At 48.4% G+C, this 27,402-nt stretch overlaps 1 protein-coding gene across 1 annotated transcript; it reads left to right on the top strand.

Annotated features, from left to right (window-relative positions):
- On the top strand, positions 1 to 26,979 carry slc4a2a (solute carrier family 4 member 2a). The gene is made up of 24 exons (XM_028975289.1): positions 1 to 132; positions 3,559 to 3,620; positions 5,654 to 5,819; positions 14,009 to 14,165; positions 14,269 to 14,516; positions 14,872 to 14,984; positions 15,090 to 15,337; positions 15,932 to 16,068; positions 17,115 to 17,295; positions 17,714 to 17,849; positions 18,160 to 18,352; positions 18,428 to 18,530; positions 18,632 to 18,816; positions 19,310 to 19,526; positions 20,570 to 20,773; positions 20,849 to 20,997; positions 21,662 to 21,856; positions 21,931 to 22,149; positions 22,227 to 22,316; positions 23,374 to 23,540; positions 23,623 to 23,876; positions 24,819 to 24,988; positions 25,064 to 25,237; positions 25,733 to 26,979. The coding sequence occupies exons 3-24, from the start codon at positions 5,757 to 5,759 to the stop codon at positions 25,811 to 25,813; spliced, it is 3,684 nt and encodes a 1,227-aa protein (XP_028831122.1). The 5' UTR covers positions 1 to 132; positions 3,559 to 3,620; positions 5,654 to 5,756; the 3' UTR covers positions 25,814 to 26,979.
- The last annotated feature ends 423 nt before the right edge of the window (positions 26,980 to 27,402 follow it).

Genomic DNA, 27,402 nt, shown 5'->3' with positions numbered 1-27,402 from the left:
TATCCATCACACACACACACACACACACACACACTCCTTATATAATGAGGCCCTCTCTGCAGCTGCCCACAGCTCGGTGGACAGCGGTGCGGGACGCAGCTCCACGTTCCAGCGGGTTCATCTGTGCTGCAGGTGAGTTCGGGGTCTTTTCTACCTTCTCCTCCTGCTGACCCTCTGACCCCCTCAGGCCGTCGGTTCTGCACCAAACTGCCCAGGTCCGCTCCAGACTGACATCAGCGCGGGTGCGAAGTTAATCAGAACCTGGTTCCGGATCAGTCCACCTCGAAACTTTTCTCGTCAATCTGTTTAACCAAGAGCTTTGACTGCTGTGGAATACGACCAAATCCTCGAACCCACGTCTCATGTAAGCGGTTCAGGGTTAAAAAACTTAAAGAGAAAAGTTTCTCTCTAAGCTCTTTTGGGGTGGGGGGGTTGAGGCGGATTTCTTCTGGGTCACAGTCAGTCAAAAATGGCCATTTCAACTAGTTCTTTCAGGATCACACGTATACATTCTGGTATTCTGATTGGCTGAGAGACCAGCTGAAGCCGCTGAATGATGTTGCTTAGGAACGGCTGGATCAGAGGTGGACAATAAATCGAAAGTTTCTCAACTGGTGTGTAAATCGATTACAATTTTAATTTATCACACGTTTTACAAACAAGTAATTGCAGTCGATTTGTAAGACTAAAGCTTGCAGAGAAAGAGACAGAGACGTTACACTCGGGAGGACGTCATGCGTCGCCATTGTGGGTCCAATGAAAAATCCGTTTAAGCAAATTTCCCGCTGTCCCTGCACGGCAGACACGCCCGTCCTCAAGCCTAATCAGCACATTTTAAAATGACATATCGGCACCGAACACCGATCATCACAACACCGATGGATTTCATGTATTCTGGGTTTTAACGTTTGACGCGTTTTTTAATAATTCCTTATACGTCTGTCACCTGCTTTCATTTTATAAAGTAGTGATTATGTGCAAGGCCAGATCTGAGGTGTCTGTCTGTCGCCTGCTTACATGTGCGACATTGTGAGCGTCGGTGTGATAACCGCAGGCCGGCCTGGACGGCCCCTAACTGGTCGGAGCGAGTTACGCTCCTTCGGGGGGGATTGGAGCTGATTAGGAGTTTGGGTTTGGGATTGACTGCAAAGTCAATGTGACCGATAATCCCTAATTATAGACTCACAAAACATGCATGCGCGAGGCGCTTTCAATTCTGAGGACTGTTCACATCGCCGGAATGTGTGAACTTCTTACCGAGGATCTGGCCGGCGTGACACGTAGCTCCAGGTTGCTGTGTGCTGTCTGACATGCAGCCGAGATGAATGACAAATTAGTTCAAATTATTATTATCATTTTTTGTGTGTGTGTGCTTACATTTGGTACACACTAATATCATTTTGGCCCTTCCCTCTGAATGTGTTTGGACTGAGTCACAAACTCTTTTCTATCTGAATATGGATAACGTCAAAAAATATTAGAATTTGTAAAAAGATCCAGATTTGAATACTGTTAGTGAGTCTGTACAGATGTGTGTTGGTTCTTCAGTCACTGTTTCTCGGATGCGGACCTATCCAACCTGGCAACACCGTGCACACTGTCCCGTCTCCTCGTCCCTCCGCCCCTGTTTACCGCTGAGTTCTGTCCTCTTCATAAAACCTGCGTCAGCAGGCATCACCAGACACCGTATCTGCGCTTTTAATAACGACTTCCATCCAACCCATCCAATGCACAAAGCCTCAGAAATATGTTCAGTACAATAATCCTTTTACAACACGAACTGGTAGCTACTCCATATCGATTCGAAGGACGGTACACGATACTATTACTACATTTACATTTACATTTACATTTACATTTACGGCATTTGGCAGACGGCCTTATCCAGAGCGACTTACAACGTGCTTAGTATTACTAATACTACGGGGGGGGGGGGCAGATACAGGAACTTTTTTAATAAATGGGTTTGTTTTCACACGGGTTTGTCACACACACACACACACTATGAATAAATAGATAAAATGATCAATAGATAACGCACGAACAGATAAGTAAATACATGAATACATTTTAAAAAATATGTATTTCACTCCTTGTGAGAAACAGGCCTTGCTTCGTCGGGCGGTTGGAGCGGCGTTCAGGCCTGAAAGAATCGGACCCGACGAGTAGAGCTTTTTAAAAGGCCGCCTTTCTTCACACGTTACGAGCGCTAAACTCCTCAGCAATTTCGCGTCCTTCTCACGATAATTAAAATGCATCATCTGAAGGTGGAAGTGTCTGAAATGATGAAAACCGGGCCTGGACCTGAACCAAGGTTCTTCTGGACAGAGCTCTGGCTGTTTCTGGTGCTGCAGAATCATCTCCCGTTGGTTCCTCCAGGTACGCTCCATGAAGATCGCTGTAGTCTGCGGATGCAGTACTGGGTCGGACCAGAGCTAATGGGCATCGAGGTCCATACTAAATCTTATGTATTGATCGATATCTGAGAATATATATATATTTTTTTCCAAAAACTGGTAGATGAAGAGTCTACTTGTACGGTGCTCCCTCAGCCAAAAGCACTCAGATCCAAGCAAGGTGACGGCCAAACATTAGACATGGAAAACATGAACATTAACCACAATGGAGGTACGTTTCTTCAGGAACTGTTCAAAAAGTTGCACTTCCTGCATGTACCGTGATGCGCAGGCCTGTGGTGGCCTGGCGGGTAAGGAAGCGGCCCCGTAATCAGAAGGTTGTGGGTTCGAATCCCAATCCGCCAAGGTGCCACTGAGGTCCCCTTGATGAAGGTCCCGTCCCCACACGCTGCTCCCCGGGCCCCTGTCATGGTGCCCACTGCTCACCAAGGGTGACGGTTAAATACAGACGACACGTTTCACTGTGTCACCATGGTGCACAATGACAAAAGCATTTCTTTCTTTCTTTCTTTCTTTCTTTCTTTTAGAGGAAGGAACCAGTCACACTCAAGCCCCGCCCCCTTTTGTAACTTCAATGTGGCAGCGTTTTAAAAAAATAGCTAATAAAATACATTTTAGAGTAAATGAATATTGTTTTTAAATGAATGTTTATTTGAATTTTACTTTACTTGCTTTGTTCAGTAAACCCCTGTTAAAATAAAGGAAGACCTTGACTTCAAAACCGGGGTACGTACCGAAGCGTGATTTGTGTGCGCCCTCACACCCCTGATGTGTGTGTGTGTGTGTGTTTTGTCGAGTCTGCTGAAAACTCAGTGTGTGCCGCTGTTCGTTTTCCTGGAGCTACATTGTCGAGTCATGTCCCCCCCCCGGTCACATGTTTGTCAGAGGACTAAAAAGGCAGCAGGGGGAGGGGGGTATCGGTGGCCACTTCAAGGTTGAAAGACAGTGTGTGTGTGTGTGTGTGTGTGTGTAAGCAGAATGGGTGGTTGAGAGAGAGAGAGAGAGGGAACAGAGAACAGGGTGTGTTCTGTAGAGGGATACAACATCTAACCACAGCTCTCTCTCTCTCTCTCTCTCTCTCTCACCCCCCTCCCATCTTTGTGTCTCTGCTGCTTTTCGGCGTCTCCTGAATTCACTGTAGGCATCACTGTTGTCCTACAATGACCGCTGTGGATCTGGGCTCCTGGAGATAAGCTCACGGAGGTAAGTGACAGATCTCTCTCTCCCTCTCTCCCTCTCAGTCCGTCTGTCCGTCGTATTTTTGGTGATGATGGTCTGCCCCGGCAGACTGAGCAGACTGTTTGAAAGTCGTGACTGCACGTCCCCTGCTTCTCTGCTCACGTCCAGTCAAACGTCTCACAAGTTCCCGGCAACTTCGACCTCTTTTTTCCTTCTTTCCTGAGTTTGCCGGGGATTCGTGGAGGGAAGTGGAATGAATGGACTCCCTCTGTGTCGGTACGTGGAAGTGAATCTAAATGTGGATCTGTGGTCCGGGACCACTTGGCGGCTCTGTAAGTGGAACGTGTACGTCTGCTAACTCTCGGTTCCTCTGCTGCTGCTGCATGCCTCACATTCGTAAAGAGTTCAACGGAACACAGAACCTTTCAAGGGTTCCGCGGGACGCAGCGCAGCTCACACCGTTCATTCTACAAGCACCAGCATGGAGCTCCTCTCAGCCGATGTTCAAAAGATCTGGTCATGGAGGTTGCAGTAAACACACTGGAGATACTTTCCATTCAGAGGAAATATGGATTTGTAATCATTTTACAGGACTGACATTCTGGAAAAATATTAATTTAAATGTGGCCTGAACGTAGAAATCTCACGTATCCCCTTTAATTACATCTACAATGATGTTCCAATGAACATTTACATTTCGGGCATTTACCAGACGCCCTTACAGTCAGTAGTGACAGGGACAGTCCCCCCCACTGGAGACACTCAGGGTTCAGTGTCCTGCTCAGGGACAACATGGTAATAAGTGGGGTTCGAACATGAGATTCAGACCACCAGGCTCCAACCAGCCCACACATCAAAAGCATTTCATCAGGGATGCAGAGGGTGAAGAACAGGATGGTCTGGATGCTCGGATCTGTAACAGTTCCTGTTTCTGGAGAAGGTTCTTCTAAGGAACCTTGGGTCCTGCTATTTATGTGGATGCCATTTATGTGGTTCCTACATGAACATTGTTGCTGATCAGGTACACCCCTCCATGGAAAAATGGCGGAAAGTGTCCAGGAACCGTCTGAGGAACATGACAGAGAAATGTCCTACAGGCAACAATGACAGGACCTTTCAAATTCAGTCCGACGCAGGCGTGTCCTCCAGGCAGATTCTTCTAAAGTTTTCAAAAATTCTCTGCTTGTTGATTGTGGGCTGGCAGCCCAGCAGCTAACACAGTCGCCTCTGAACCAGAAGACCACAGAGTCCCAGGTTCAAAGCCCACTTACTACCATCGTGTCCCTGAGCATCGTGTCCAGGGGGACTGTCCCCGTTGGTACTGATTGGGCACCTTGGAAATGATTCATCCTTCACAAGCCAGTGAAGATCTCGACAGGTCCAGGGAGGGATCTCAGAAAACCACACAGCTCCATATCTCAGGTTTCTATCCAAGTTATTCTAAGAGATGTAGAAACTGGATCCTCTCACATAACGCAGATTTGCAGATTGTGACGTGAAAACTTTTTTTTTATTAGAACGCTTCGCCGGGTCGGATGTTAGTGCTTCTGTTTACACCTGAGACAGTCTTTGCCCGTCAGTCTCCTGGTTCTCCGGTGTGTGAGTTGACCTTCAGGACGGAAATACTACTCAGGCAGAGCTGTCGAAGAAAATGTCCCTTTTGACTCATGCCCAGCAAAAATGTGCGTCTCGGTCAAAAAAAAGGACGGGACACGCGGGAAGTTTCTGCGTGCAACAGCATCACCGGGAATTTCGGATGAATGTGGCGAGCGAGCTTCCAGGAGATTGGGATGTATGGTAGTGAAGTGAAGTGATGTGATTGTCACATGTGAAATTTGTCCTCTGCATTTAACCCATCACCCTTGGTGGGCAGTGGGCAGCCATGACAGGCGCCCGGGGAGCAGTGTGTGGGGACGGTGCTTTGCTCAGTGGCACCTCAGTGGCAGATCGGGATTCGAACCGGCAACCTTCTGATTACGGGGCCGCTTCCTTAACCGCTAGGCCACCACTGCCCCGCTACTGACGCCTTGCATGTCCTCTTTTCCTGTCTTCCGCAGGTTATGCTGCCCAAAGACACGACGTTGAATCCTACTGAAAAAGAAAAGGGCTAAAGTGGGACCTCGGAGCAGCGCGCTTCAGTCTGGACACAGCCGCCGGGCGATGAGTGACATGTGGGACACCAGTGACACCCATGGGACACCCATGACCCAGGCCGGACACTTGGTGAGCCTGTTAGGGCGCATTCCAACGCGGCTGACGTCTTCAGACTCGTGTTCCGGTTGGCTGTCACTGTTCCTGATACTCATGATACTGCGAGTTTTACACACGGAGCTCCTCTCATTCGGCCAGAGTGATCTTCTTTCAAACGACCAAGGACACCACCAATCGTAAAAAATCACACGAAGGTTTGATGAGATTTTCAAAAAAGTTTTTACACTGAAAATCAAGGATATAATTGACCTTTGCGCCTCCACATAGATACACAATGCTACACTTTACATTTACATTTACAGCATTTATCAGGCTCTCTTATCCAGAGCGACTTACAATCAGTACAGGGACAGTCTCCCTGGAGACACTCAGGGTTAAGTGTCCTGCTCAGGGACACAATGGTAGTGAGTGGGATTTGAACCTGGGTCTTCTGGTTCATAGGCGAGTGCTACCCGCCAGGCTACTACCTTTTTACACTTTACACCACTTTACATCTACATTTACATCTACAGATTTTAGTTTAGGTTTGAATAGACTACTTTTCATATTTGATTTATTTTGTTATAAAATGCTGTTTTATTGGAGGAAAACAGATTATATTTGCAGTTTATATAATTTTTTAAAAACTTTATTTAAATTCTCTGTATTTAACTGTCACCCTTGGTGACAGTGGGCACCATGACAGGCGCCCGGGGAGCAGCGTGTGGGGACGGGACCTTCATCAAGGGCGGACCGGGATTCGAACCGACAACCTTCTGATTTCACATCGCCGCCGCGACCTTTCGCCCCCGTGCTTTGCCCGGCGGTGGGACTTAGTGGCCTTTTGAAGTGCGGCTGGAGTGGCACCCAGTGCCCCGCTGGTGGCGGCGGGCCGAGCCGCCTCTCTCTGATATGGGATAACGGCGCGGCGTGGCAGCTGCACGCCAGCATTCCTGCGCAGATTTACTTATTAAAACCAGCCGGGACTGGTCATAACGCTCCTAGCGGGGGGTGTTTGAGTGTGTAAGTGACACTTTGTTCTTTTATTAGCACATTGATTTGTCAGATTAAGAAGCTGTCTAATCGTCCCCCTGCAGACCAGAGCCGTCCACCTGTGGACGGAGGAATATTAACATTTACGCCATTTACCAGACGCCCTTATCCAGAGGGACTTACAATCAGTAGTTGCAGGGACAGTCCCCCCCTGGAGACACTCAGGGTTAAGTGTCTTGCTCAGGGACATGATGGTAGTAAGTGGGATTTGAACCTGGGTCTTCTGGTTCCTAGGCGAGTGTGTTACCCGCTAGGCTACCACCACCAGCCTTACGTCCTCATCATGGCGACGTAGTGCGGGCGGGCGAAAGTGAGAAAGTCGTCCTTGCCAAACCATGATTACAGGTCAAGGCCCATTCCCCTGGGCCAATTGTGTCCTAAGCAGGACATGTGAGTCCTCACACCGTCCACTGAGCAACAGAATCAGGTCAGGTGTGTGTGTGTGTGTGTGTGTGTAGATTTGTGTCGTTTGAGGTCTTACGTTGATCCTCTGGACCTCTGGCTCGGCGCCGCTTCGGACCAGTTCGGTTTTCAGGTTCTGTTGGTCGGTCGCACGCCGGATGGACGTCCTGTTTAGACTGAAGGTGAGAGACGCCGCTGCTCCGCCCTGGATGCAGTGGTGGGTTCTTCTGGGAAAGATCCATCGCTCCGATTCAGAACACGTCATGCCGCGCGCCAGTAGATTTTATTATCAGTTGATGGCGGTTGAAAAAGGTCACGTCTGAAATACGACCTCAGAACCAGACCGGCTGGAGCAAAGTCGGGTTTCCTCCCGGTGTTCCAGTTTGTAGGATTATGGCTGTTTAGGGTAGAGGCGCCAGGTTTTACGCAGTTTTACTGTAAATCTGTATTATTGTTTATTGCTTTTCACGATTTGAGCAGTTTTTCTGTTTAAATTTTTTCATTTTTACATTTACGTAGTTGCACGGAAAACAGAAAAGGAACCATGTTGTTTAGAGTGAAAAGTCACCATTTCACCGCGGTTTTTGAGAGGAGCTCGACCAGGGGACGGAGACTGAAGTAAAGTGAAGAACAGCACACGGTGACACAATGACAATGTGTCCTCCATGACAGCGGTGTGTCAAGTGGACCATGGCACTTTGGGATTCGAACCAGCAACCTTCTGATTTGGCACAAGTAATGCCCCAGAAAACATTTGCGATAGAAAACGTGTCGTAATGAGCAATATTATTCACTGTGATGGACACTGCGTTCATATAAGAAATATTACATGCAGTATACCTGATGTTAGGACGCCGTGTCCTTCTCTTGACTGTTCTGGCCCACCGTGGTTATGCATTTACATTTACCAGACGCCCTTATCCAGAGCCACTTACAGACAGTAGTTACAGGGACAGTCCCCCCCGGAGACACTCAGGGTTAAGTGTCTTGCTCAGGGACACGATGGTAGTAAGTGGGATGTGAACCTGCGTCTTCTGGTTCACAGGCGAGTGTGTTACACACCAGGCAACTACCAGCCCGTGGTTATGCGCGTGGCTACACGTACAAGTCAAAATGTTCTACATGGTCACACGTGCTCAGGGCGAGAAATTGAAGACATTTGTTGAGGATCCACGTTCAGGTTTCATCTTTTGTGGGGAACGTCTTGAATTTCGCCCCATGGAATGTGGTTTTGGCTGTTTCTGGAGACTTTGGGTCGTGTTCGTGTACGAGCGTGCACTGAATGAGGATGACGGACTCTGAGTCTGCGTGTGATCAGTGTGACAGACGTGTCTTTGAAGTGCTAGAACTTTGAAAATGCTCATAATTGGGAGCAGGAAGTGTCAGGCGCCTGGTTCTCTCTCAGATTGGCTGCGAGGTCTGGCGTTACGTGACCTGACCGCAGACAATGCCATTACCACCCAGCTGCTGATGCTGGCACTGCGTGTGGTTTCCATGGCGATCCTGCAGGTCCGCAACAGCACGCTACAGGTGTGACACAGGCAGCGCAAAAGGTCATAGGTCACAGCGTTGATTTGAAACGAGCAGCGACGATTGCCACATTTCGCTCCATCGGAGTCAGTTTAGAGAGGAGCAGCTCGCTGGAGTCTCCCGGCAGCTGCCGGCAAACGTGGCTTCCAGAAATGCAAATTGGGTTTCGCCCAAACGACGTGTCTGGCTGAGTGATGCGGCGGCGCACGTCCTGCCAGGCGCCACGCCCCGATCTGATTAAGCACGGAACACATGGAGCTGATGTAATATCGACGGCCAGGAACACACTGTGCTACCTGTCCTCTCAAAGCTGATCTTATATTTTTCCACGAGAGGCACAAGCTGATGAATATTAAAGATGAGCCGCATCGGGGATGCTACGTGCTTAAATCAAATCGTGATTCTATTCCATGCAAATATAATCTTGCTGACATCATGATCGTGCATTTTATATTGTGAAAGTGCTGCTTGGAAGATTTTGAACCCTCCAGACGTTGTAAAAAAGGAACATTCAAAAAACTTTAAATAATTCAAATGAACTTTAAAGAAAATTTCAAATTCAAATTTTATTTGTCACGTACACAGTCATACACGGTGTGATATGCGGTGAAACAGTACTGCAAACATTGCAAGTATACAATGAACCAAAATGCAAATATTGTAAACATAACTAAATATTACACTTTTATGTTTTTAACATAAAATAAATGTAACAGGTAAGGTGAAGGTGTGCAAATGTGTAAAGTGAAAGTAAAGTAAAAAATTTGTGTAAAGTAAAAGATTCTGGGGGGGTTTGAGTCCAGAAGTGTTGGAGTGTATTAGAGTTCTGTCCTATATAGTGTTGTTGTGGTTGAGAGTTCGTATGGCCTGCGGGAAGAAGAGAATGTCCTCCTCATTCTCTCAAGAAGCTCCTCCTCATTCTATCATTCAAATTAGTCAAATATCCAACACAAAACACGTTGGATTACTTGAACTCTTGGATTACTTGGACTGAACGTCTTCTGTAGCCACTAACCACTCTCTCACGTCTGCTTATGGGGATTTTTTTGCCCACCTGCTCCTTGCAGGACTCAGCCAGTTGGAGAGGTTGGAGGGACGTCTGGCAAGTGGGCAGCCATGACAGGCGCCCGGGGAGCAGTGAGTGGGGACGGTGCTTTGCTCAGTGGCACCTTGGCGGATCGGGATTCGAACCTTCTGATCCAATCAGTAGTTACAGGGGACAGTCCCCCTGGAGCAATTTAGGGTTAAGTGTCTTGCTCAGGGACACAATGGTAGTAAGTGGGGTTTGAACCCGGGTCTTCTGGTTCATAGGCGAGTGTGTTACCCACTAGGCTACTACCACCCTAGGCCACCACTGCCCCTTTTTGGTGCCACTGCCTCTTTTTGGCCCAGTTCTAGGCCAAGCTGCGGTTATGTTGAAGGACCTCCATTTGTACATTTTTTGTGTTACAGTGGATGGATGGAGATGGAATCTTTTGGAGATGGTTTTATAGCCCTCCTCAGACTGATGGGCTGTCATTACCATCTTCTTGAATTCCTCGGATATCTCCGTTGCTCTTGGCATTGTTGATTTGTATGTGACCATAGTGTAGAGCCGGACTGTGCCCTTAGGCAGCATAGAAAAATGCTAAGGACGCCATCCACCCCGGGGTGCGGCACAAACGGAGGACTATTGCGCCACAAACGTTCCAATATTCTTAAAACTAACTGTCAACGTGCGAGTTTGGGGACGCACTTGCAGACATGCTTGGAGCGGGGGGACAAGTTATTGTACGGGGAGTGGACACTGGAAGAGCTGGGGAGGATGACCGGAGGCACTTGGTCTGTGAGGGGGAGGCAGAAGGTGATTTGGATCGGGAGTGGAGCAGTGGACGGGGAGGGAGCTCTGGCTCCGTGGGGGGTAGCGGGGAAGGAGGCGAGTGGGTCAGGCTGGGGTGGACCGGGGCAGAGAAGAATGGATGGTAGAAGCCTAATGGGTAACACACTCGCCTATGAACCAGAAGACCCAGGTTCAAACCCCACTTACTACCATTGTGTTCCTGAGCGGGACACTTAACCCTGAGTGTCTCCAGGGGGGGACTGTCCCTGTAACTACTGATTGTAAGTCGCTCTGGATAAGGGCGTCTGGTAAATGCTGTAAATGTAAATGTAAACAGGAAGACATCTGGCTTGAGGACGGTCCAGGAGCATGGGTTGGATGGGAGGGCGTCTCGGGTGGCACAATTGGACACCGTTGCTTGGCGGTTTGGGGATATGAACCGGTAACCTTCCAATTAAGGGGCCGCTTCCTTACCTGCTAGGCCACCACTGCAACATCTAATTGGTATTAATGAGTTTACCTTCTTAGCAAAGCCTGTTAAGAAGTAGTGGAGGTTCTCTCCACTATGAAACAAGTGCTTCTCCGCTGGGTCCCAGAGCCTGTCAACTACTGGCCTAGACAACAGCCAATCAGAAAATAGCACAACCACCAATGATAAGGCACCATGGAATCCTTCACCACTATCATTCTACTGGTAACAAAATCTTCCGAAAATGTTGTTGACCCCAGTCCATAGGCACTCCGAGCATCACTTCAATAACAGAGGCCTAACAGTGGCCTAGCGGTTAAGGAAGCGGCCCCGTAATCAGAAGGTTGCCGGTTCGAATCCCGATCCGCCAAGGTGCCACTGAGGTGCCACTGAGCAAAGCACCGTCCCCACACACTGCTCCCCGGGCGCCGGTCATGGCTGCCCACTGCTCACTCAGGGTGATGGGTTAAATGCAGAGGACAAATTTCACTGTGTGCACTGTGTGCTGTGCTGCTGTGTATCACATGTGACAATCACTTCACTTTACTTAAGTCATCTTCTGTTTTAATGTTACAACAAATTCTCCGCTCATTTCCCACAAACAGCAACAACTTGACTGCTGTTAGAGAATGTTGTCCGGATAATTAGCATCAGTTTTCAATGCTGACTGTCTGAAGCCTGAACTTTTACAGCCTGTTCACTGACAATACCTGTTCAGAACAAGAATCTTGGCCATATTTCATTATGACACCTGGGTCTGTTACCTGCTTGGCTCAACCAGTGCAGATGGGAGTTCACTTACATTTGCACAGACACTAATTCCATGGGCATTTATATATGATATAAAACCGGTGCTATAATTTACATATGTTATAAAACCTCTGCTATAATTTGGAGATGCTATAAAATCACAGCTATAGTCTACATATGCTATAAAATGCTATTATAATCTATATATGCTATAAAACGGTACTATAATCTACATATGATATAAAACCGCTGCTATAATTTACATATGATATAAAACCGCTGCTATAATTTATTCATGCTATAAAACCGCTACTTTAATCTACATATTATCACTATTATCACTTTATGTATATATATATATATAACTTATATATAACTTATTTGAACAGTATCCTGCACTTGCTGCTTATTGCACTTCTGGTTAGACCTAAACTACATTTCGTTGCCCTGTACTTGTACATGCGTAATGACAATAAAGTTGAATCTAATCTAATCTAATATGCTATAAAACCACTACTATAATTTATATATGCTATAAAACTGCTGCTATAATCTACATATGATATAAAACCGCTGCTATAATTTATATATGCTATTAAACTGCTGCTATAATCTACATATGCTATAATACCGCTGCTATAATATAAATATGTTATAAAACCGTTTCTATAATTTATATATGCTATAAAACTGCTGCTATAATCTACATATGATATAAAACCGCTGCTATAATTTATATATGCTATAAAACCTCTGCTATAATCTACATATGCTATAATACCGCTGCTATAATATAAATATGTTATAAAACCGTTTCTATAATTTATATATGCTATAAAACTGCTGCTATAATCTACATATGATATAAAACCGCTGCTATAATTTATATATGCTATAAAACCGCTGCTATAATCTACATATGCTATAATACCGCTGCTATAATATAAATATGTTATAAAACCGCTTCTATAATTTAGATATGCTATAAAACTGCTGCTATAATCTACATATGATATAAAATCGCTGCTATAATTTACATATGATATAAAATCGCTGCTATAATCTACATATGCTATAATACTGCTGCTATAATATAAATATGTTATAAAACCGCTTCTATAATTTATATATGCTATAAAACTGCTGCTATAATCTACATATGATATAAAACCGCTGCTATAATTTACATATGATATAAAACCGCTACTAAAATCTACATATGCTATAAAACTGTTGCTATAAATATGATATAAATCCGCTGCTGTTTTGTTCAGTTTTACTACTTTCAGTATTTGCCAATAAAGGGTTCTGTTGAAGGAACATTCAGTTTGAGCTGCACACTGTCTGTAAAGGCCGTCCTTTAATCCTGATCGCTGGTGGTTTTTGTGAAGAAAGCACCTCCAGAAAAGAAGACAAAGCGCGCGGGTCGTGTTTCACGTCCCTCCTTTCACCTCTCCTCTACTTCATATTCATTACACTGCAGCACAAGATACCCAACAAAAGGCTTTTCTGCCGGCTATCCCACTCTGACTTCTAGTGTTCCTTTACGGACTTTTAAATTCCCATCATGCAATTTGTTACATTCTCCATCCAATTAAGGGGTTGTCTTTGTCACTTACAAGTTACTAATTTACACTTACAAGTGTAAATTAGTAAGGTATAAGTAGAACAGAGGACTAAAGTAAAAGTAAGTCTGTAAGTCTAAGAAGTAAGGAACGTGTGGATTTCTAGTATAGCAGGATAGGGGGTAGAGGGTAGAACCCATCTGATTCATGACCCTTCTCCATTATTCAGATGAACATGTGCTTCAGGAGAAGATAAATGAGTTTTGCCCACACCGGGCCTGGGCGTATCATGGTGGAAGAATTATTTTCCAGCGTTCCAAAGCTTCTAATGAATATCCGGTTAGAGACGTTCAGTAAAGTATTATATTTCCCCTTCCCCACATACCAAACATCTCCTGTAAGGAGGCCCAAGAATCTATTGTGCTGTGAGAAATATAATAAACGGCTGGTGGAGATGAAGTAATCATTCCTGAATCTCCAGCCTTTAGAACAGGTCCAGTTTTCCGGGCGCCTCGGTCGTGTTCTCGGCGAAAAGAATATAATCTACCATCAGAAGAAGAGGAAGAGAGGTCGGTCCCCCTGTATTGGAGCTCATTTTTATGATTTATGTGTTTCTTGTGACCCCGCCTCCCAGCCCGCCCTGACGCCCCCTCCCCTCCGCCGGCGTGAGGATGATGAAGATCGGGACCTCAACAAGACCCTGGGGGTGGAGCGCTTCCAGCAGATCCTACGAACCCCACCCCGCCTACCGCCCGACCAGCACCGCAACTTCAACGAGGAAGACTTCGAATGTGAGCAGCAAATAATCTGTTATCACCTCTGACCCCGCAGAGGACCCGCCTTGTTTCACTGTGCCGGAATACTGACTGCAGAACGTGGCTGTGTGATTGGCAGTTCACCGCCACACCTCCATGAACGTCCATCAGCCCCTTTCCAAACACCTCCCTCTGGAGGGCCGGAGGAAGAAGGGCGGCAAGAGGAGGCGGGGCTCCTTGCGGAGGCGGGGCTCAGCCAGCAGCACTGCCACTACCATAGAGGAGGATGAGGAGGACGAAGAGGGAGAGGAAGAGCAGGATGGAGAGTCCAACGGCATCACCAACACTGCTGAGACAGACACTGACACTCACATCGAGGAGGTGCAGGTGATGTGTACGAACACACACACACATATGCGCACACACACACACACACAGTGTGCCACAGTGGGGGGCAGTGGTGGCCTAGCGGTTAAGGAAGCGGCCCCGTAATCAGAAGGTTGCCGGTTCGAATCCTGATCTGCCAAGGTGCCACTGAGGTGCCACTGAGCAAAGCACCGTCCCCACACACTGCTCCCCGGGCGCCTGTCATGGTGCCCACTGCTCACTTAGGGTGATGGGATAAATGCAGAGGATAAATTTCACTGTGTGCATCGTGTGCTGTGCTGCCGTGTATCACATGTGACAATCACTTCACTTTCACTTTCACACATTTCCTGACTCTGCTTTGCTCCACCCACAGTTCTTTGTGTCGGACGATGATCCCCTGAGCTGTACCCCGCCCCGCCAGCTGAACATCGTACCCCAAACTGCTCTGGGCACCAGTGACCTGCCAGAGGACGCAACGCCAACCGAGTCAGTGCCTGCATGTACACACACACACACACAATTACAATAACGTTCACGGCTCCCCCACCCTCCTACATGGAGTGATGGGGACTCGGCTCTTCCCAACGGCAGGAACGGAGTGTCTCCGCCATGCGTGTTCCCGCTCAGCTCTCCGGACACGCCCCCGATGGCCGCTCCGCCCCAACGCCGCGGCTCCAGACAGGGTTCAGGGCCAGGCCTGGGTGGGCGGAGCTACGACTTGCAAGAGCGCAGACGCACTGGGAACCTGACGGGGACGGACAGCGCCCTCTACCACAGCGTCCCCACGGACGAGAGCGAGGCCCAGACCCTCGCCACCGCCGACCTGGACGGCATGAAGAGTGAGTGGTCTCACGCGCTCGCTGCTGTGCGTAAAACTGCGTTCAATTAAGGATGCGGCAGATCCACCCACATCCAGCATCAAATCCAAACTGTCCTGGAAAAGAGAAATCAGTCAGAGGATTCCCAATTCCCTCAGTGTGTGTTATTTATTTTATGTTTTACAGTGTGTGTGTGTGTGTGTGTGTGTGTGTGTCGCTCTGTTATGCATCGTTCTTCCATGAATAAATCATGTGATATTTGTCCCTCGTATCAAACTCTAGTTGGAATTCAGATCACTTGAGGGTCCAAACACACCCACGACTGTCCTTTTCCATATCGCTATTGTCTGGGCCTGTGTGTGTGTGTGTGTGTGTGTGTGTGTGCGCGCGCATGTGTGTGTGTGTGTGTGTGTGTGTGCAGCAGCACCCCACAAGTGAACAATTCCTCACTTTGATGCCGTCACGGCTGCTTGTCTCCACGAGGTTCAAAAGGCCACCGAACTGTAATCAGAACATCAGAACATTTCTTGCAGCAGAGGCAGGAGACTCTGAGGAGCAGGGGCAGATGTTCCTCCGCTCCTTCTCACCGCGGCCCGCTCTTCTTCTCCGCGTCAGGTCACCGGTTCGAGGATGTTCCTGGAGTCCGGCGCCACCTGGTCAGGAAGAGTAATAAAGGTCAGGTGGTTCACCTCAGCAAGGACCACAAGGAGCCCGGTGGCCGCAGTCGTAAGCTGGACCGGACCCCCCACGAGGTGAGAAGTGCATGCAGCTGCAGAAATGCAGAATCTCGGATTATTCCAATATTGCCTGACTTTTACTGATAAACGTTGACAGTCACGGTTATCAATTCAGAAGAGTCTTCATCCTACAGATGTCGTCGTGTTCTGGTTATTGCTCCTCGTGGCTTAATTGTCTGGATCTGCAGATCTAATATCTAATCTAAGATCTAATGCAGGTTCTAATAAACTGAATTAAATGGAAGCTGCTCTGTTGTCAGTCTGGCAGGAGAGCTGCTGGGTCCTGCAGGCAGAAGGTAGGGCAGCATGGCGTGGTGTGGAGCTTCTCCTGGCGCCTGCACTGTGTGCGAGACAGAGGCGGAGACCCGTTCGGTTCTGGGGCCGAGATTCGTATTAGATTCTTTTCTCATGTCTTTAATGCTCCCGTGTCGGGGGATTTATTTATAAAATCTATTTATAACAGATTTACTGAAGACTCCAATGTCTTACATATTTTCACCAGAAGATTTTAATCTACCCCATTAAGAACAGGCCTCATCTAATCAAAAAATACATTTTGCAAGAATTTGTCGATTTTTATTTGTTCTCAGAAAGTTTTTTGTAATTTTTTTAAACAACTGAAAGTCTTTTTGTCCGTAAATTAATGTTGCCCATGACAAAGTCATTTTGTTAATACATTTACATTTTTCTCAAAATGTATCTATGGACAAAATGCAGCAAGATTTAAATGGATTTCTTTATGAAATAATACATTTTTTGGCACAGGGTGGTTGTCACACTGCATGGAGTTATAAGCACATTTGTAAAACTGAACTAATGAAGCTGCTAGTAGGTGGTGTATCCATCAGAAATCGATCAGTTCTCGTTTGGGTGGAGGGGGTGGGGGTCTTGCATGGTATTTTGCCCAAATGTTGGGGTTGGAGGGGCTTTCATATCTCAAAAATACTAATAATTTCACACATGACAGTAAAACTGAAGACAGGTATCACTGATGACTTTCTGCCTGTGTGTGTATTTGTGAATGTGTGTGTGTATTTGTGAATGTGTGTGTGTACTCACAGGTGTTCGTGGAGCTGAACGAACTGGTGATGGATAAGAACCAGGAACCGCAGTGGAGGGAGACGGCGCGCTGGATCAAGTTTGAGGAGGACGTGGAGGAGGAGACGGAGCGCTGGGGGAAACCTCACGTCGCCTCGCTGTCATTCCGCAGCCTGTTGGAGCTTCGAAAGACCATCTCACACGGTGAGACACACACACACACACACACACACACACAGAGACATTAGGGCAATTCATACCATAACATGCCGGGCCACCACCAGACACAGACATATCAGACATAATAATTACAGAGTTCATATTTACATTCACCTTCCATGGGACCCGTGCTGCTGATCAGCCTTCACGTCGTGCCAAAATGGACAAATGAAAAGGACAACCAGGGACGCTGGGGATTATCGTTATTATTATTATATAGTTTTTTTCTGAGGGGACGTACGAAGGACAGCTGGAGGTGGGATGTAAAATTCTGAGATTATTGACGGATAAGTCTGATGTCAATAATGCCCTAATACACACAGATGAGGTGTATGCATGTGTGTTTCATCAGCTGAGTGTGTGTGTGTGTGTGTGTGTGTGTGTGTGTGTGTGTGTGTTGTAGGTGCGGTTCTGCTGGATTTGGATCAGAAGAGTCTGCCGGGAATCGCTCATCAGGTGGTGGAACAGATGATCATATCTGACCAGATCAGAGCTGAAGACCGAGCAAACGTCCTGAGAGCACTGCTGCTGAAACACAGGTCAATACACACACACACACACACACACACACACGTTCAAACACATGTATTCACAACTGAGGTCACTGCCTACTAGACACACTCTCCAAAAACACACGTGTCCAACTCCGGTGCGCTCAGACGTGAACGTCTGTAAGGTTTAATATGGACATAAAAGACTGGACAGACATTAGGTTTTTTTTACTGATGATCAGAAGAGACAATTATGTGACATGCATGCCTGACGCGCATCTACCTTCAAAGCAGTAATGAGAGGTCAGAGGTCACCTCCTTCTCGCTGTCTCTCTGTCCTGCCATCTGTGTCCCTCAGCCACCCGAGTGATGAGAAGGAGCACGCGTCCTTCCCCCGGAACATCTCTGCTGCCAGCCTGGCCTCGCTGATGGCACATCACCATAGCAACAACCACCTAGCCGCACCAGAACCTTCCGCCACGGACCCACTCATGGTGGGAGGCCTGGCCAACAACGACGTGGACACCCGCGTGGACGTCGACAGGGGCGAGGTGCTGCCATTCACCCAGTCGGCCGTGTCCTCCTGTGCACTGAGATGTTAATGAGTGTTGGTAACGTGTCTCCAGAAGGACCCGCCGCTGCTGGGTATCCACCGGTCCAAGTCCAAACACGAGCTCAAACTGCTGGAGAAGATTCCAGAGAACGCAGAGGCCACTGTGGTCCTTGTGGGTGAGCCAATCAGCTTCTGTAAATGTGTCAGGAGTCCCAATTAGACCATGACCAGGGCATGATGATGATGATGATGATGATGATGATGACATTACTCCCAGGCAGCGTGGACTTCCTGGCTCAGCCCTCCATGGCCTTTGTCCGGCTGCAGGAGGCCGTCCTGCTGGAGTCGGTCCTGGAGGTGCCCGTCCCTGTCCGCTTTCTCTTCGTGCTTCTTGGGCCGCCCACCACCAGCATGGACTACCACCAAATCGGCCGGTCCATCTCCACGCTCATGTCCGATAAGGTGAGTGTCAGGTGGCATTAAGGCCCCAACCACACGGGAATATGTTTCACTAAAACGGGGACATTTCTATTCAATGTCCACACGGAGACAGCAGTTATTTTCCTGTGTAAGTGCAACCCGACCCTTGCCAGGATAAGACATTGTTTGGGGTTAAATGATAAGACGAAGAGTTTAACTCACCGTGGAGGGGAACCGGACAGCAAACAAGGAGAGTGGAGAGTTACAGCGCCACCTAGTGGTGTGGAGGGGGTTAAAACAGCGTCCGGGATTTTCGCTGGGTCTCCATGTGGACGACTGCATTTCAGATAACGCTCCCATTTTGGAGAAGAACATTCTCGTGTGGACGAGGCCGAACGGAATGTAGATTCATGATAGATTCATTCATCATCATGCACATCTACCAGGGCGTTGCTGTTGGCTTTGAGCAGATGAATGTTCCTGCAGAGTTATGCATAACATATAGAGCTCTACCCCTCTGCACTGCCCTCTGCAGTATTTTCATGAGGCGGCATATCTGGCGGACGAGCGGCAGGACCTGCTGAACGCCATCAACAGCTTCCTGGACAGCAGCATCGTCCTGCCGCCATCAGAGGTAGGAGGAGATGAGCTGCTCCACTCCGTTGCTCAGTTCCAGAGGGAAATGCTACGGAAGAGACAGGAGCAGGAAGGAAAACTACAGGCCAAAGAGCCCAAGAGTCCGGAGGATAAGGGTATGCACAGTCACACACATGCGCACACACACACACACACACACACACACTGTAACTGTACTCATGTACTTAATCGTTACACCATGATCTGCCTGAAGAATGATATTCTTGATGCTTTGACCATTTCCCTGTCTCATCCAAGATGATATTATGTAGCCCCGCCCACATTGTTTCAATGATTGTGTAGCCCCACCCCCATATTTTCAATGATCCAGCCTCCCCATTTAATGCACCCTGACATGACCTATGATGTTTCGATCAAACCCCTCATGCCAGACCAATGAGGTTCTGTCATGGTCACCCAATCCATGGGCCACGCCTAGAGGGTAACACACTCGCCTGTGAACCAGAAGACCCAGGTTCAAATCCCACTTACTACCATCGTGTCCGTGAGCAAGACACTTAACCCCGAGTGTCTCCAGGGGGGGACTGTCTCTGTCACCCTGGATAAGGGTGCCTGATAAATGCTGTAAATGTTAAATGTAAATGTCCACCGATCCCCTGCCTGATCAGTCCCAGTCCTTTCAGTCCCCACATAACTCATGAGCATATGTCATGTTGATACGTGATGGTCTCTCAGCCCCCTGTCCTACCAACCTGAGCAAAAAGTGTGTGAACCTAACATGGCCCACAACCAAACCAAGATGGTCTAACCCACACCACATGACCCATGACCTGTCAAACCCATTTTGGGTACAGCCTGTAATGGCATCCTGAAGAACAACCAATGCCTTCCATTCCCATAATGCATACTGTTCAAATACCAAGAATGGTCCTACCCAACCAACAATGTTCCAACACATTTACCCTTGATTGCTGAACCCCTCCTAAACCATGATGTTTAGACACCTTGCTCAAGCCTTCATGGTCCAACCCACCTCAAAGCCCCTCATTTCAACAATGGTGCATTGAAGACCCCATCTGACCTATGATGGTCCAGCCCAATCCAAGCCTTTCCTCCTTTTTATGGTCCAACCCACAACAACTTCAGTCTTTGACTACCATGCTGTTGTTCTCCTACATTCCGCTCTCTACCTCTCCAGCTCTTCTGCCCCCCAGTAAACCTGGGCGTGACCCCCTACAGAGAACAGGCCGTTTGTTCGGGGGCATGGTCCAGGACATGCAGCAGCGTTACCCCAAATACCTCAGCGACTTCCGAGATGCCCTAAACCCTCAGTGCATGGCCGCTGTAATCTTCATCTACTTCGCTGCGCTCTCGCCTGCCGTCACCTTTGGGGGACTGTTGGGTACGTTTCATACGCTTGGTCCCTCACCGTTACCACATTTGCTCTACTGTTCACTGGTCTGCTCCCCTTGTGCAGGTGAGAAAACGGAGGGTCTGATTGGAGTGTCGGAGCTGATCGTTGCCACATCGATGCAGGGCTTGATCTTCTCTCTGCTGGGGGCTCAGCCGCTGCTGGTAGTGGGCTTCTCCGGACCCCTGCTTGTGTTTGAGGAGGCCTTCTTTTCAGTGAGTTCCCAGACCTTTTGTTGGTGTGGTATTATAACCAGAAGATGAACTTTAATAATGTTTAATAAACAAATTGTAAAAAGGGGAGGAGCCAGTATGCACGATTGACAGCTCTCACACAACCTACTTCCTCATTCTGGATGATATAAACACCATCCTGTCAGGAGGCAGGCTCTCTCTCTACACACCTGAACATCACAAAACGTGACCACGCCCACTACCAGCAACATGGGCAGTGGTGGCCTAACGGTTAAGGAAGCGGCCCCGTAATCAGAAGGTTGCCGGTTCGAATCCCGATCCGCCGAGGTGCCACTGAGCAAAGCACCGTCCCCACACACTGCTCCCCGGGCGCCTGTCATGGTGCCCACTGCTCACTCAGGTTGATGGTTAAATGCAGAGGACACGTTTCACCATGTCACCGTGTGCTGTGCTGCTGTGTCTCACAATGACATCACTTCACTTTCACTTTTCACTTTCAACATGCAATTCATAAATGGGATGGGACATCTGTGAAGACATCTGCAAATATCAGGCCGTGATTTCAAAATATTCCTTGAAGAGTGAACATTCATTCAAAAAGACACATTATTTAGTCCCGTTTTTCACTCTGCATCCTTTCCAGTCGTCTGTCTGCAGGCCGTCATCTGTATCTCTTCTCCTCCAGTTCTGTAAGTCCAATAACTTGGAGTACCTGACGGGCCGGGTTTGGATCGGGTTCTGGCTCATTGTCATTGTGGTCCTGGTGGTGGCCTTCGAGGGGAGCTTTCTGGTCCGCTTTGTCTCGCGCTTCACACAGGAGATCTTTGCCTTCCTCATCTCCCTCATCTTCATCTATGAGACCTTCTCGAAGCTTATTAAGGTCAGCTGAGCCATCATTTCATTTTCTTTACCTTTTAGATGGAACACAATACAGTATGGCCGATTTATTGACAGATATTTCTCGAGCATCCGCTCACAAGCTGTTACCCAGACAACAGCACCTCAGCAGCGCCACCGCCTGGCAACAGGAGCAGCGGCGGCGACGCAGACGGTAGCGAGAAACGGCAGGGTGAGCCGAACACGGCACTGCTGTCTCTGGTCCTCATGTCTGGGACCTTCTTCATCGCCTTCTACCTGCGCAAGTTCAAGAACAGCGCCTTCTTCCCCGGCAGGGTGAGCCGCTGCCGCAGCAGCTTCTGTCCTGGACGTGTGTCCAGCTGCTTCTAACGCCATCTCTTGTCCCGCTTAAGCTCCGCAGGATCATTGGGGACTTTGGGGTTCCAATAGCGATCTTCATCATGGTGATGGTGGACTACAGTGTCAAAGACACCTACACACAGGTGAAGTCCAACACTCGCTTCATAAATATAAATAATTCATGTACAGGAATCCTCATTATGCAATTATGAATGAGAGGCCGTTTAATAAGTTATGAGGTCCTGCTGGGCTGACCTGGGTGGGTAACACACTCGCCCAGGTTCAAACCCCACTTACTACCATTATGTCCCTGAGCAGGACACTTAACCCTGAGTGTCTCCAGGGGGGACTGTCCCTGTAACTACTGGGTAGTAGTAGCCTAGTGGGTAACACACTCGCCCAGGTTCAAGCCCCACTTACTACCATTATGTCCCTGAGCAGGACACTTAACCCTGAGTGTCTCCAGGGGGGACTGTCCCTGTAACTACTGGGTAGTAGTAGCCTAGTGGGTAACACACTCGCCCAGGTTCAAACCCCACTTACTACCATTATGTCCCTGAGCAGGACACTTAACCCTGAGTGTCTCCAGGGGGGACTGTCCCTGTAACTACTGGGTAGTAGTAGCCTAGTGGGTAACACACTCGCCCAGGTTCAAACCCCACTTACTACCATTATGTCCCTGAGCAGGACACTTAACCCTGAGTGTCTCCAGGGGGGACTGTCCCTGTAACTACTGGGTAGTAGTAGCCTAGTGGGTAACACACTCGCCCAGGTTCAAACCCCACTTACTACCATTATGTCCCTGAGCAGGACACTTAACCCTGAGTGTCTCCAGGGGGGACTGTCCCTGTAACTACTGGGTAGTAGTAGCCTAGTGGGTAACACACTCGCCCATGTTCAAACCCCACTTACTACCATTATGTCCCTGAGCAGGACACTTAACCCTGAGTGTCTCCAGGGGGGACTGTCCCTGTAACTACTGGGTAGTAGTAGCCTAGTGGGTAACACCCTCGCCTGTGAACCAGAAGACCCAGGTTCAAACCCCACTTACTACCATTATGTCCCTGAGCAGGACACTTAACCCTGAGAGTCTCCAGGGGGGGACTGTCCCTGTAACTACTGACTGTAAGTCGCTCTGGATAAGGGTGTCTGGTAAATGCTGTAAATGAAAACGACCTCCTGACCTTTGGCCGCTTGTAGAAACTGAGCGTGCCCAGTGGATTCTCAGTGTCCAGCCCAGAGAAGCGAGGCTGGCTGGTCCCCCCGCTGGGCTCGGACGGGCAGTTCCCCGCCTGGATGATGGCTGCCAGCCTCCTGCCGGCCCTGCTCGTCTTCATCCTCATCTTCATGGAGACCCAGATCACCAGGTGAGTCCGTGCCTGTCACGTCTGACCCCTGACCTGTTGAGCAGGCCGCTTCATGTCGCTGTGACCGTCCTGTGTCTCGCAGTCTGATTGTCAGTAAGAAGGAGCGGATGCTGGTGAAGGGCTCAGGGTTCCACCTGGACCTGCTCATCATCGTGGCGCTGGGCGGCCTGCTGGCCATGTTTGGTCTGCCCTGGCTAGCCGCCGCCACCGTGCGCTCCGTGACCCACGCCAACGCCCTCACGGTCATGAGCAAGGCCGTCGCCCCGGGAGACAAGCCGCGTATCCAGGAAGTGAAGGAGCAGAGGGTGACGGGTTTCCTGGTGGCCCTTTTAGTGGGTGAGGTCATTAGCAAGCTTACCTCCACATCTTCAGTTTGATGATAAAGGTGGGGCTTGAGCAACATTTCAATCATTATACACTCACATATCGGGACGAGGGCTTGGCCAAACCATTAAATTAGCCATTCTTTTCCTGCTGCATCGATTAATCTAATGATCATCTTTTTCAATTCCATTCGGTTTTCAATTATTTCCACATTCATTTCTCAATTTATAGATTCAAATGTACATATTTGAATAAAAAACAATTCTTGGTCTTAAAACGCAACATTTTTAAATAAGATTCAAGTAAGAGTGAACGAAGTAATGTCAGAAGTAGCAGAATACCCAGAATACCTTTTTTAGAGCAACTTGGCGGCTTGAATACAGAAATTATTTTTTGCTTTTACTAAAATAAACAGCCCGCCATGATGTCCTTCCTGAGCCAACAGGATTTTTAAGTGAAGTGATTGTCACATGTGATACACAGCAGCACAGCACACGGTGCACACAGTGAAATTTGTCCTCTGTATTTAACCCATGACCCTTGGTGAGCAGTGGGCAGCCATGACAGGCGCCCGGGGAGCAGTGTGTGGGGACGGTGCTTTGCTCAGTGGCACCTCGGCGGCTCGGGATTCGAACAACCTTCTGATTAAGGCCGCTTCCTTAACCGTTAGGCCACCACTGTCCCGACTGGATTTAACAATCACATTGAAAACAGATGTTCTTCAGGAAACACAGAACACAGTATATACAGTATATACCACATAAGTCATGTGGTTTCATTTATGAACTGATAAGGCGGTTTCACCACATCATGAAAAGATGGTTTAGGTATGGGCTGGGTAGATGTATTGAGGCTGGGTAGATGGGTAGATGTATCCAGGGTAGATGTATTGAGGTGTGAGAAGCTGCAGCTGAAGGTGGAAACAGTGACCAGTGAACGTCCCTCCTGCTGCAGGTCTCTCCATCGTGATTGGAGAGCTGCTCAGGCAGATCCCCATCACCGTGCTCTTCGGCATCTTCCTCTACATGGGTGTGATGTCGCTGAACGGCATCCAGCTGACGGAGAGGATCCTGCTGCTGCTGATGCCCCCGAAGTACCACCCTGACCGCACCTACGTCCGCAAGGTGAACTGGAAACACACACACACACACACACACACAACCTGACCGCGCCCACCTCATCGCCACCCGTCTTCCCAGGTGCGGACGGTGAGAATGCACATCTTCACTGGCATCCAGTTGGTGTGTCTGGCGCTGCTGTGGGCGGTCATGTCGACCGCGGCGTCGCTGGCCTTCCCGTTCGTCCTCATCCTCACGGTGCCGGTGAAGATGTTCCTGCTGCCGTGCCTGTTCAGCACCAGAGAGATGCAGTGTGTGAGTGCCGTCCATTAGAACCTCGGAACGCCGGTGCGAAGTACGGCCCGAATCCCAGGTCCCTTTACATATTAGGCATTTATCAGACGCCCTTATCCAGTCAGTAGTGACAGGGGCAGTCCCCCCTGGAGACACTTGCACAGGGACGCGATGGTTGTAGGTAGGTGGTAGTGGCCTAGTGGGTAACAAACTCTCCTATGAACCAGAAGACCCGGGTTCAAATCCCACTTACTACCATCGTGTCTCTGAGCAAGACACTTAACCCTGAGTGTCTCCAGGGGGGGACTGTCCCTGTCACTCTGGATAAGGGCGTCTGGTAAATGGCGTAAATGTAAGGGGGGTTTGGTGCAGTTTTTGTGGGAGGCAGCAGTGCACCTTCTGTGTCCCGGCTGCTTAAAACCCGGGACAGAACCCGGAAATTCCGCTTAACAGCGACGGAGACCTTCACCTCTGACTGTGGTCTGAGCAGCGTCCCCCCTTCTGTCTCTGCCGCAGCTGGACGCGGACGATGCGGAGCCCACGTTCGATGAGAAGGAGGGCCAGGACGAATACACGGAGATGCACATGCCAGTCTGACCCCCATGATCGCCCCCCACCTGCCGGATTCTCCGTCCAGAAACCCACCGGTCCTTTACCGCTACGTCAGAAAGTGATGACGGACACTGAACCGCAATCTGCTTCGTTTATGCACAGTTCTGTGTGTGTTTAAAGATGTTCGGTGTGTGTGTGTGTGTGTGTGTGTGTGCTGCTGTGTTGGACTTCAGGTTTTTTGTGAGTGGCGTGTCTTTCGAACGAAGCACTTTATTACACCAGGATCAGCCGCGAAAAGTTACGAAAAAAAGCCACACGTTCTCAGAATGTGCCGTATGTGCCATTATATTCATATTGTGCAGCTTAGTGTAGCGCGTAGAAGATTCTGCAGGCAAATCCAACTTAAATGCAGTTCAAACCGCCAATCAATGCTGAACCAGGCCCCACGGTGCACTTCAACCACCGAAGAGAGTCCCGGTCCCGTACGTCACGCGTTGGTGGCCCTGGAAGCACGGCGAAGCGGGGTGCCCCGGCTCCGTATCTACGACCCTGAACCCTGCCTTCAGATCATTCTGCTTTACGGATGACAGCGGAAGACAAAGCGAAGGCTGGATCTGTGAATTTTGCACAAACAAATAATCGTTTCATTTTACGAAGAATCTTTGTACCAAAAGTAATACAATAAAATGACAATAGAATGACGTTATAAAAAAGAAGAGTTTGAATAATGATTATAAAAACGTGTGTTGAAAACAGCTACAGAGACGCGCCGTCTAGCGGGTGATGAGCACATCCTGCATTCCAGGAACAAACCGAAAAAATATCCCTCTCCCCCTGCCCCGAACATCGAGCAGCAGAAGGCGGGACGGCTGAGACGAAATGCCAGACGTATTCAGGCTTTAAGCTCCCTGTAAAAGATAGATTTTATATGCATGCAAAGCCGTGCATATTTGCCATGGGTGTTTTTCCTTTGATGCAGTAAACTCGATTGTAGTGCCTTTCCTGTAAAGTGGCCTTGATCTTTATATGGTTTGATGCTTCTGCTCTGTGCAGCGTGACGACCTGCGTGTTCGGGGTGGTTTTTTGGGGGGATGTAAAGAGCTCGAACCTGCAGGCCTGCTGGGACGGAATTTGCATTATTTCCTGACCTGTTTAGTGTTCAGGGTCACGTGAGCCGAATAGAAAAATAAAAATTAAAATCTCTGGACAAACGTTTCTGTTCTGCGTCTTTTATTTCACCTGACTGTGTTAAACCAGTAAGATCCATATGAACACCGCTGAAGGTTTTTACTTTATTTGTCTTTAACAACACAAGACGTTTGGTCAGGAGAAGATAAGATTGATCCTTTATCAGTCCCACAAGTAATAAAAACAAATAATCTTGAAATAACTGGAAACAAATATATATTATATATAAACAGTACAGGCCAACAGTCTGGACACCACTTATTCAAGGTGTTTTCTTTATCTTCATGACCATTTACGTTGGTAGATTCTCACTGAAGGCATCAAAACTATGAATGAACACATGTGGAGTTCTGTACTTAACAAAAAGTGGAGACCTGACCTCCACAGTCACCGGACCTGAACCCAATCCAGATGGTTTGGGGTGAGCTGGACCAACAAGTGCTAAA

Source organism: Denticeps clupeoides, chromosome 4, assembly GCF_900700375.1.
Source record: "Denticeps clupeoides chromosome 4, fDenClu1.1, whole genome shotgun sequence".
Classification (NCBI taxonomy): Eukaryota; Metazoa; Chordata; class Actinopteri; order Clupeiformes; family Denticipitidae; genus Denticeps; species Denticeps clupeoides.
This window is presented reverse-complemented; position numbering and strand designations above follow the sequence as displayed.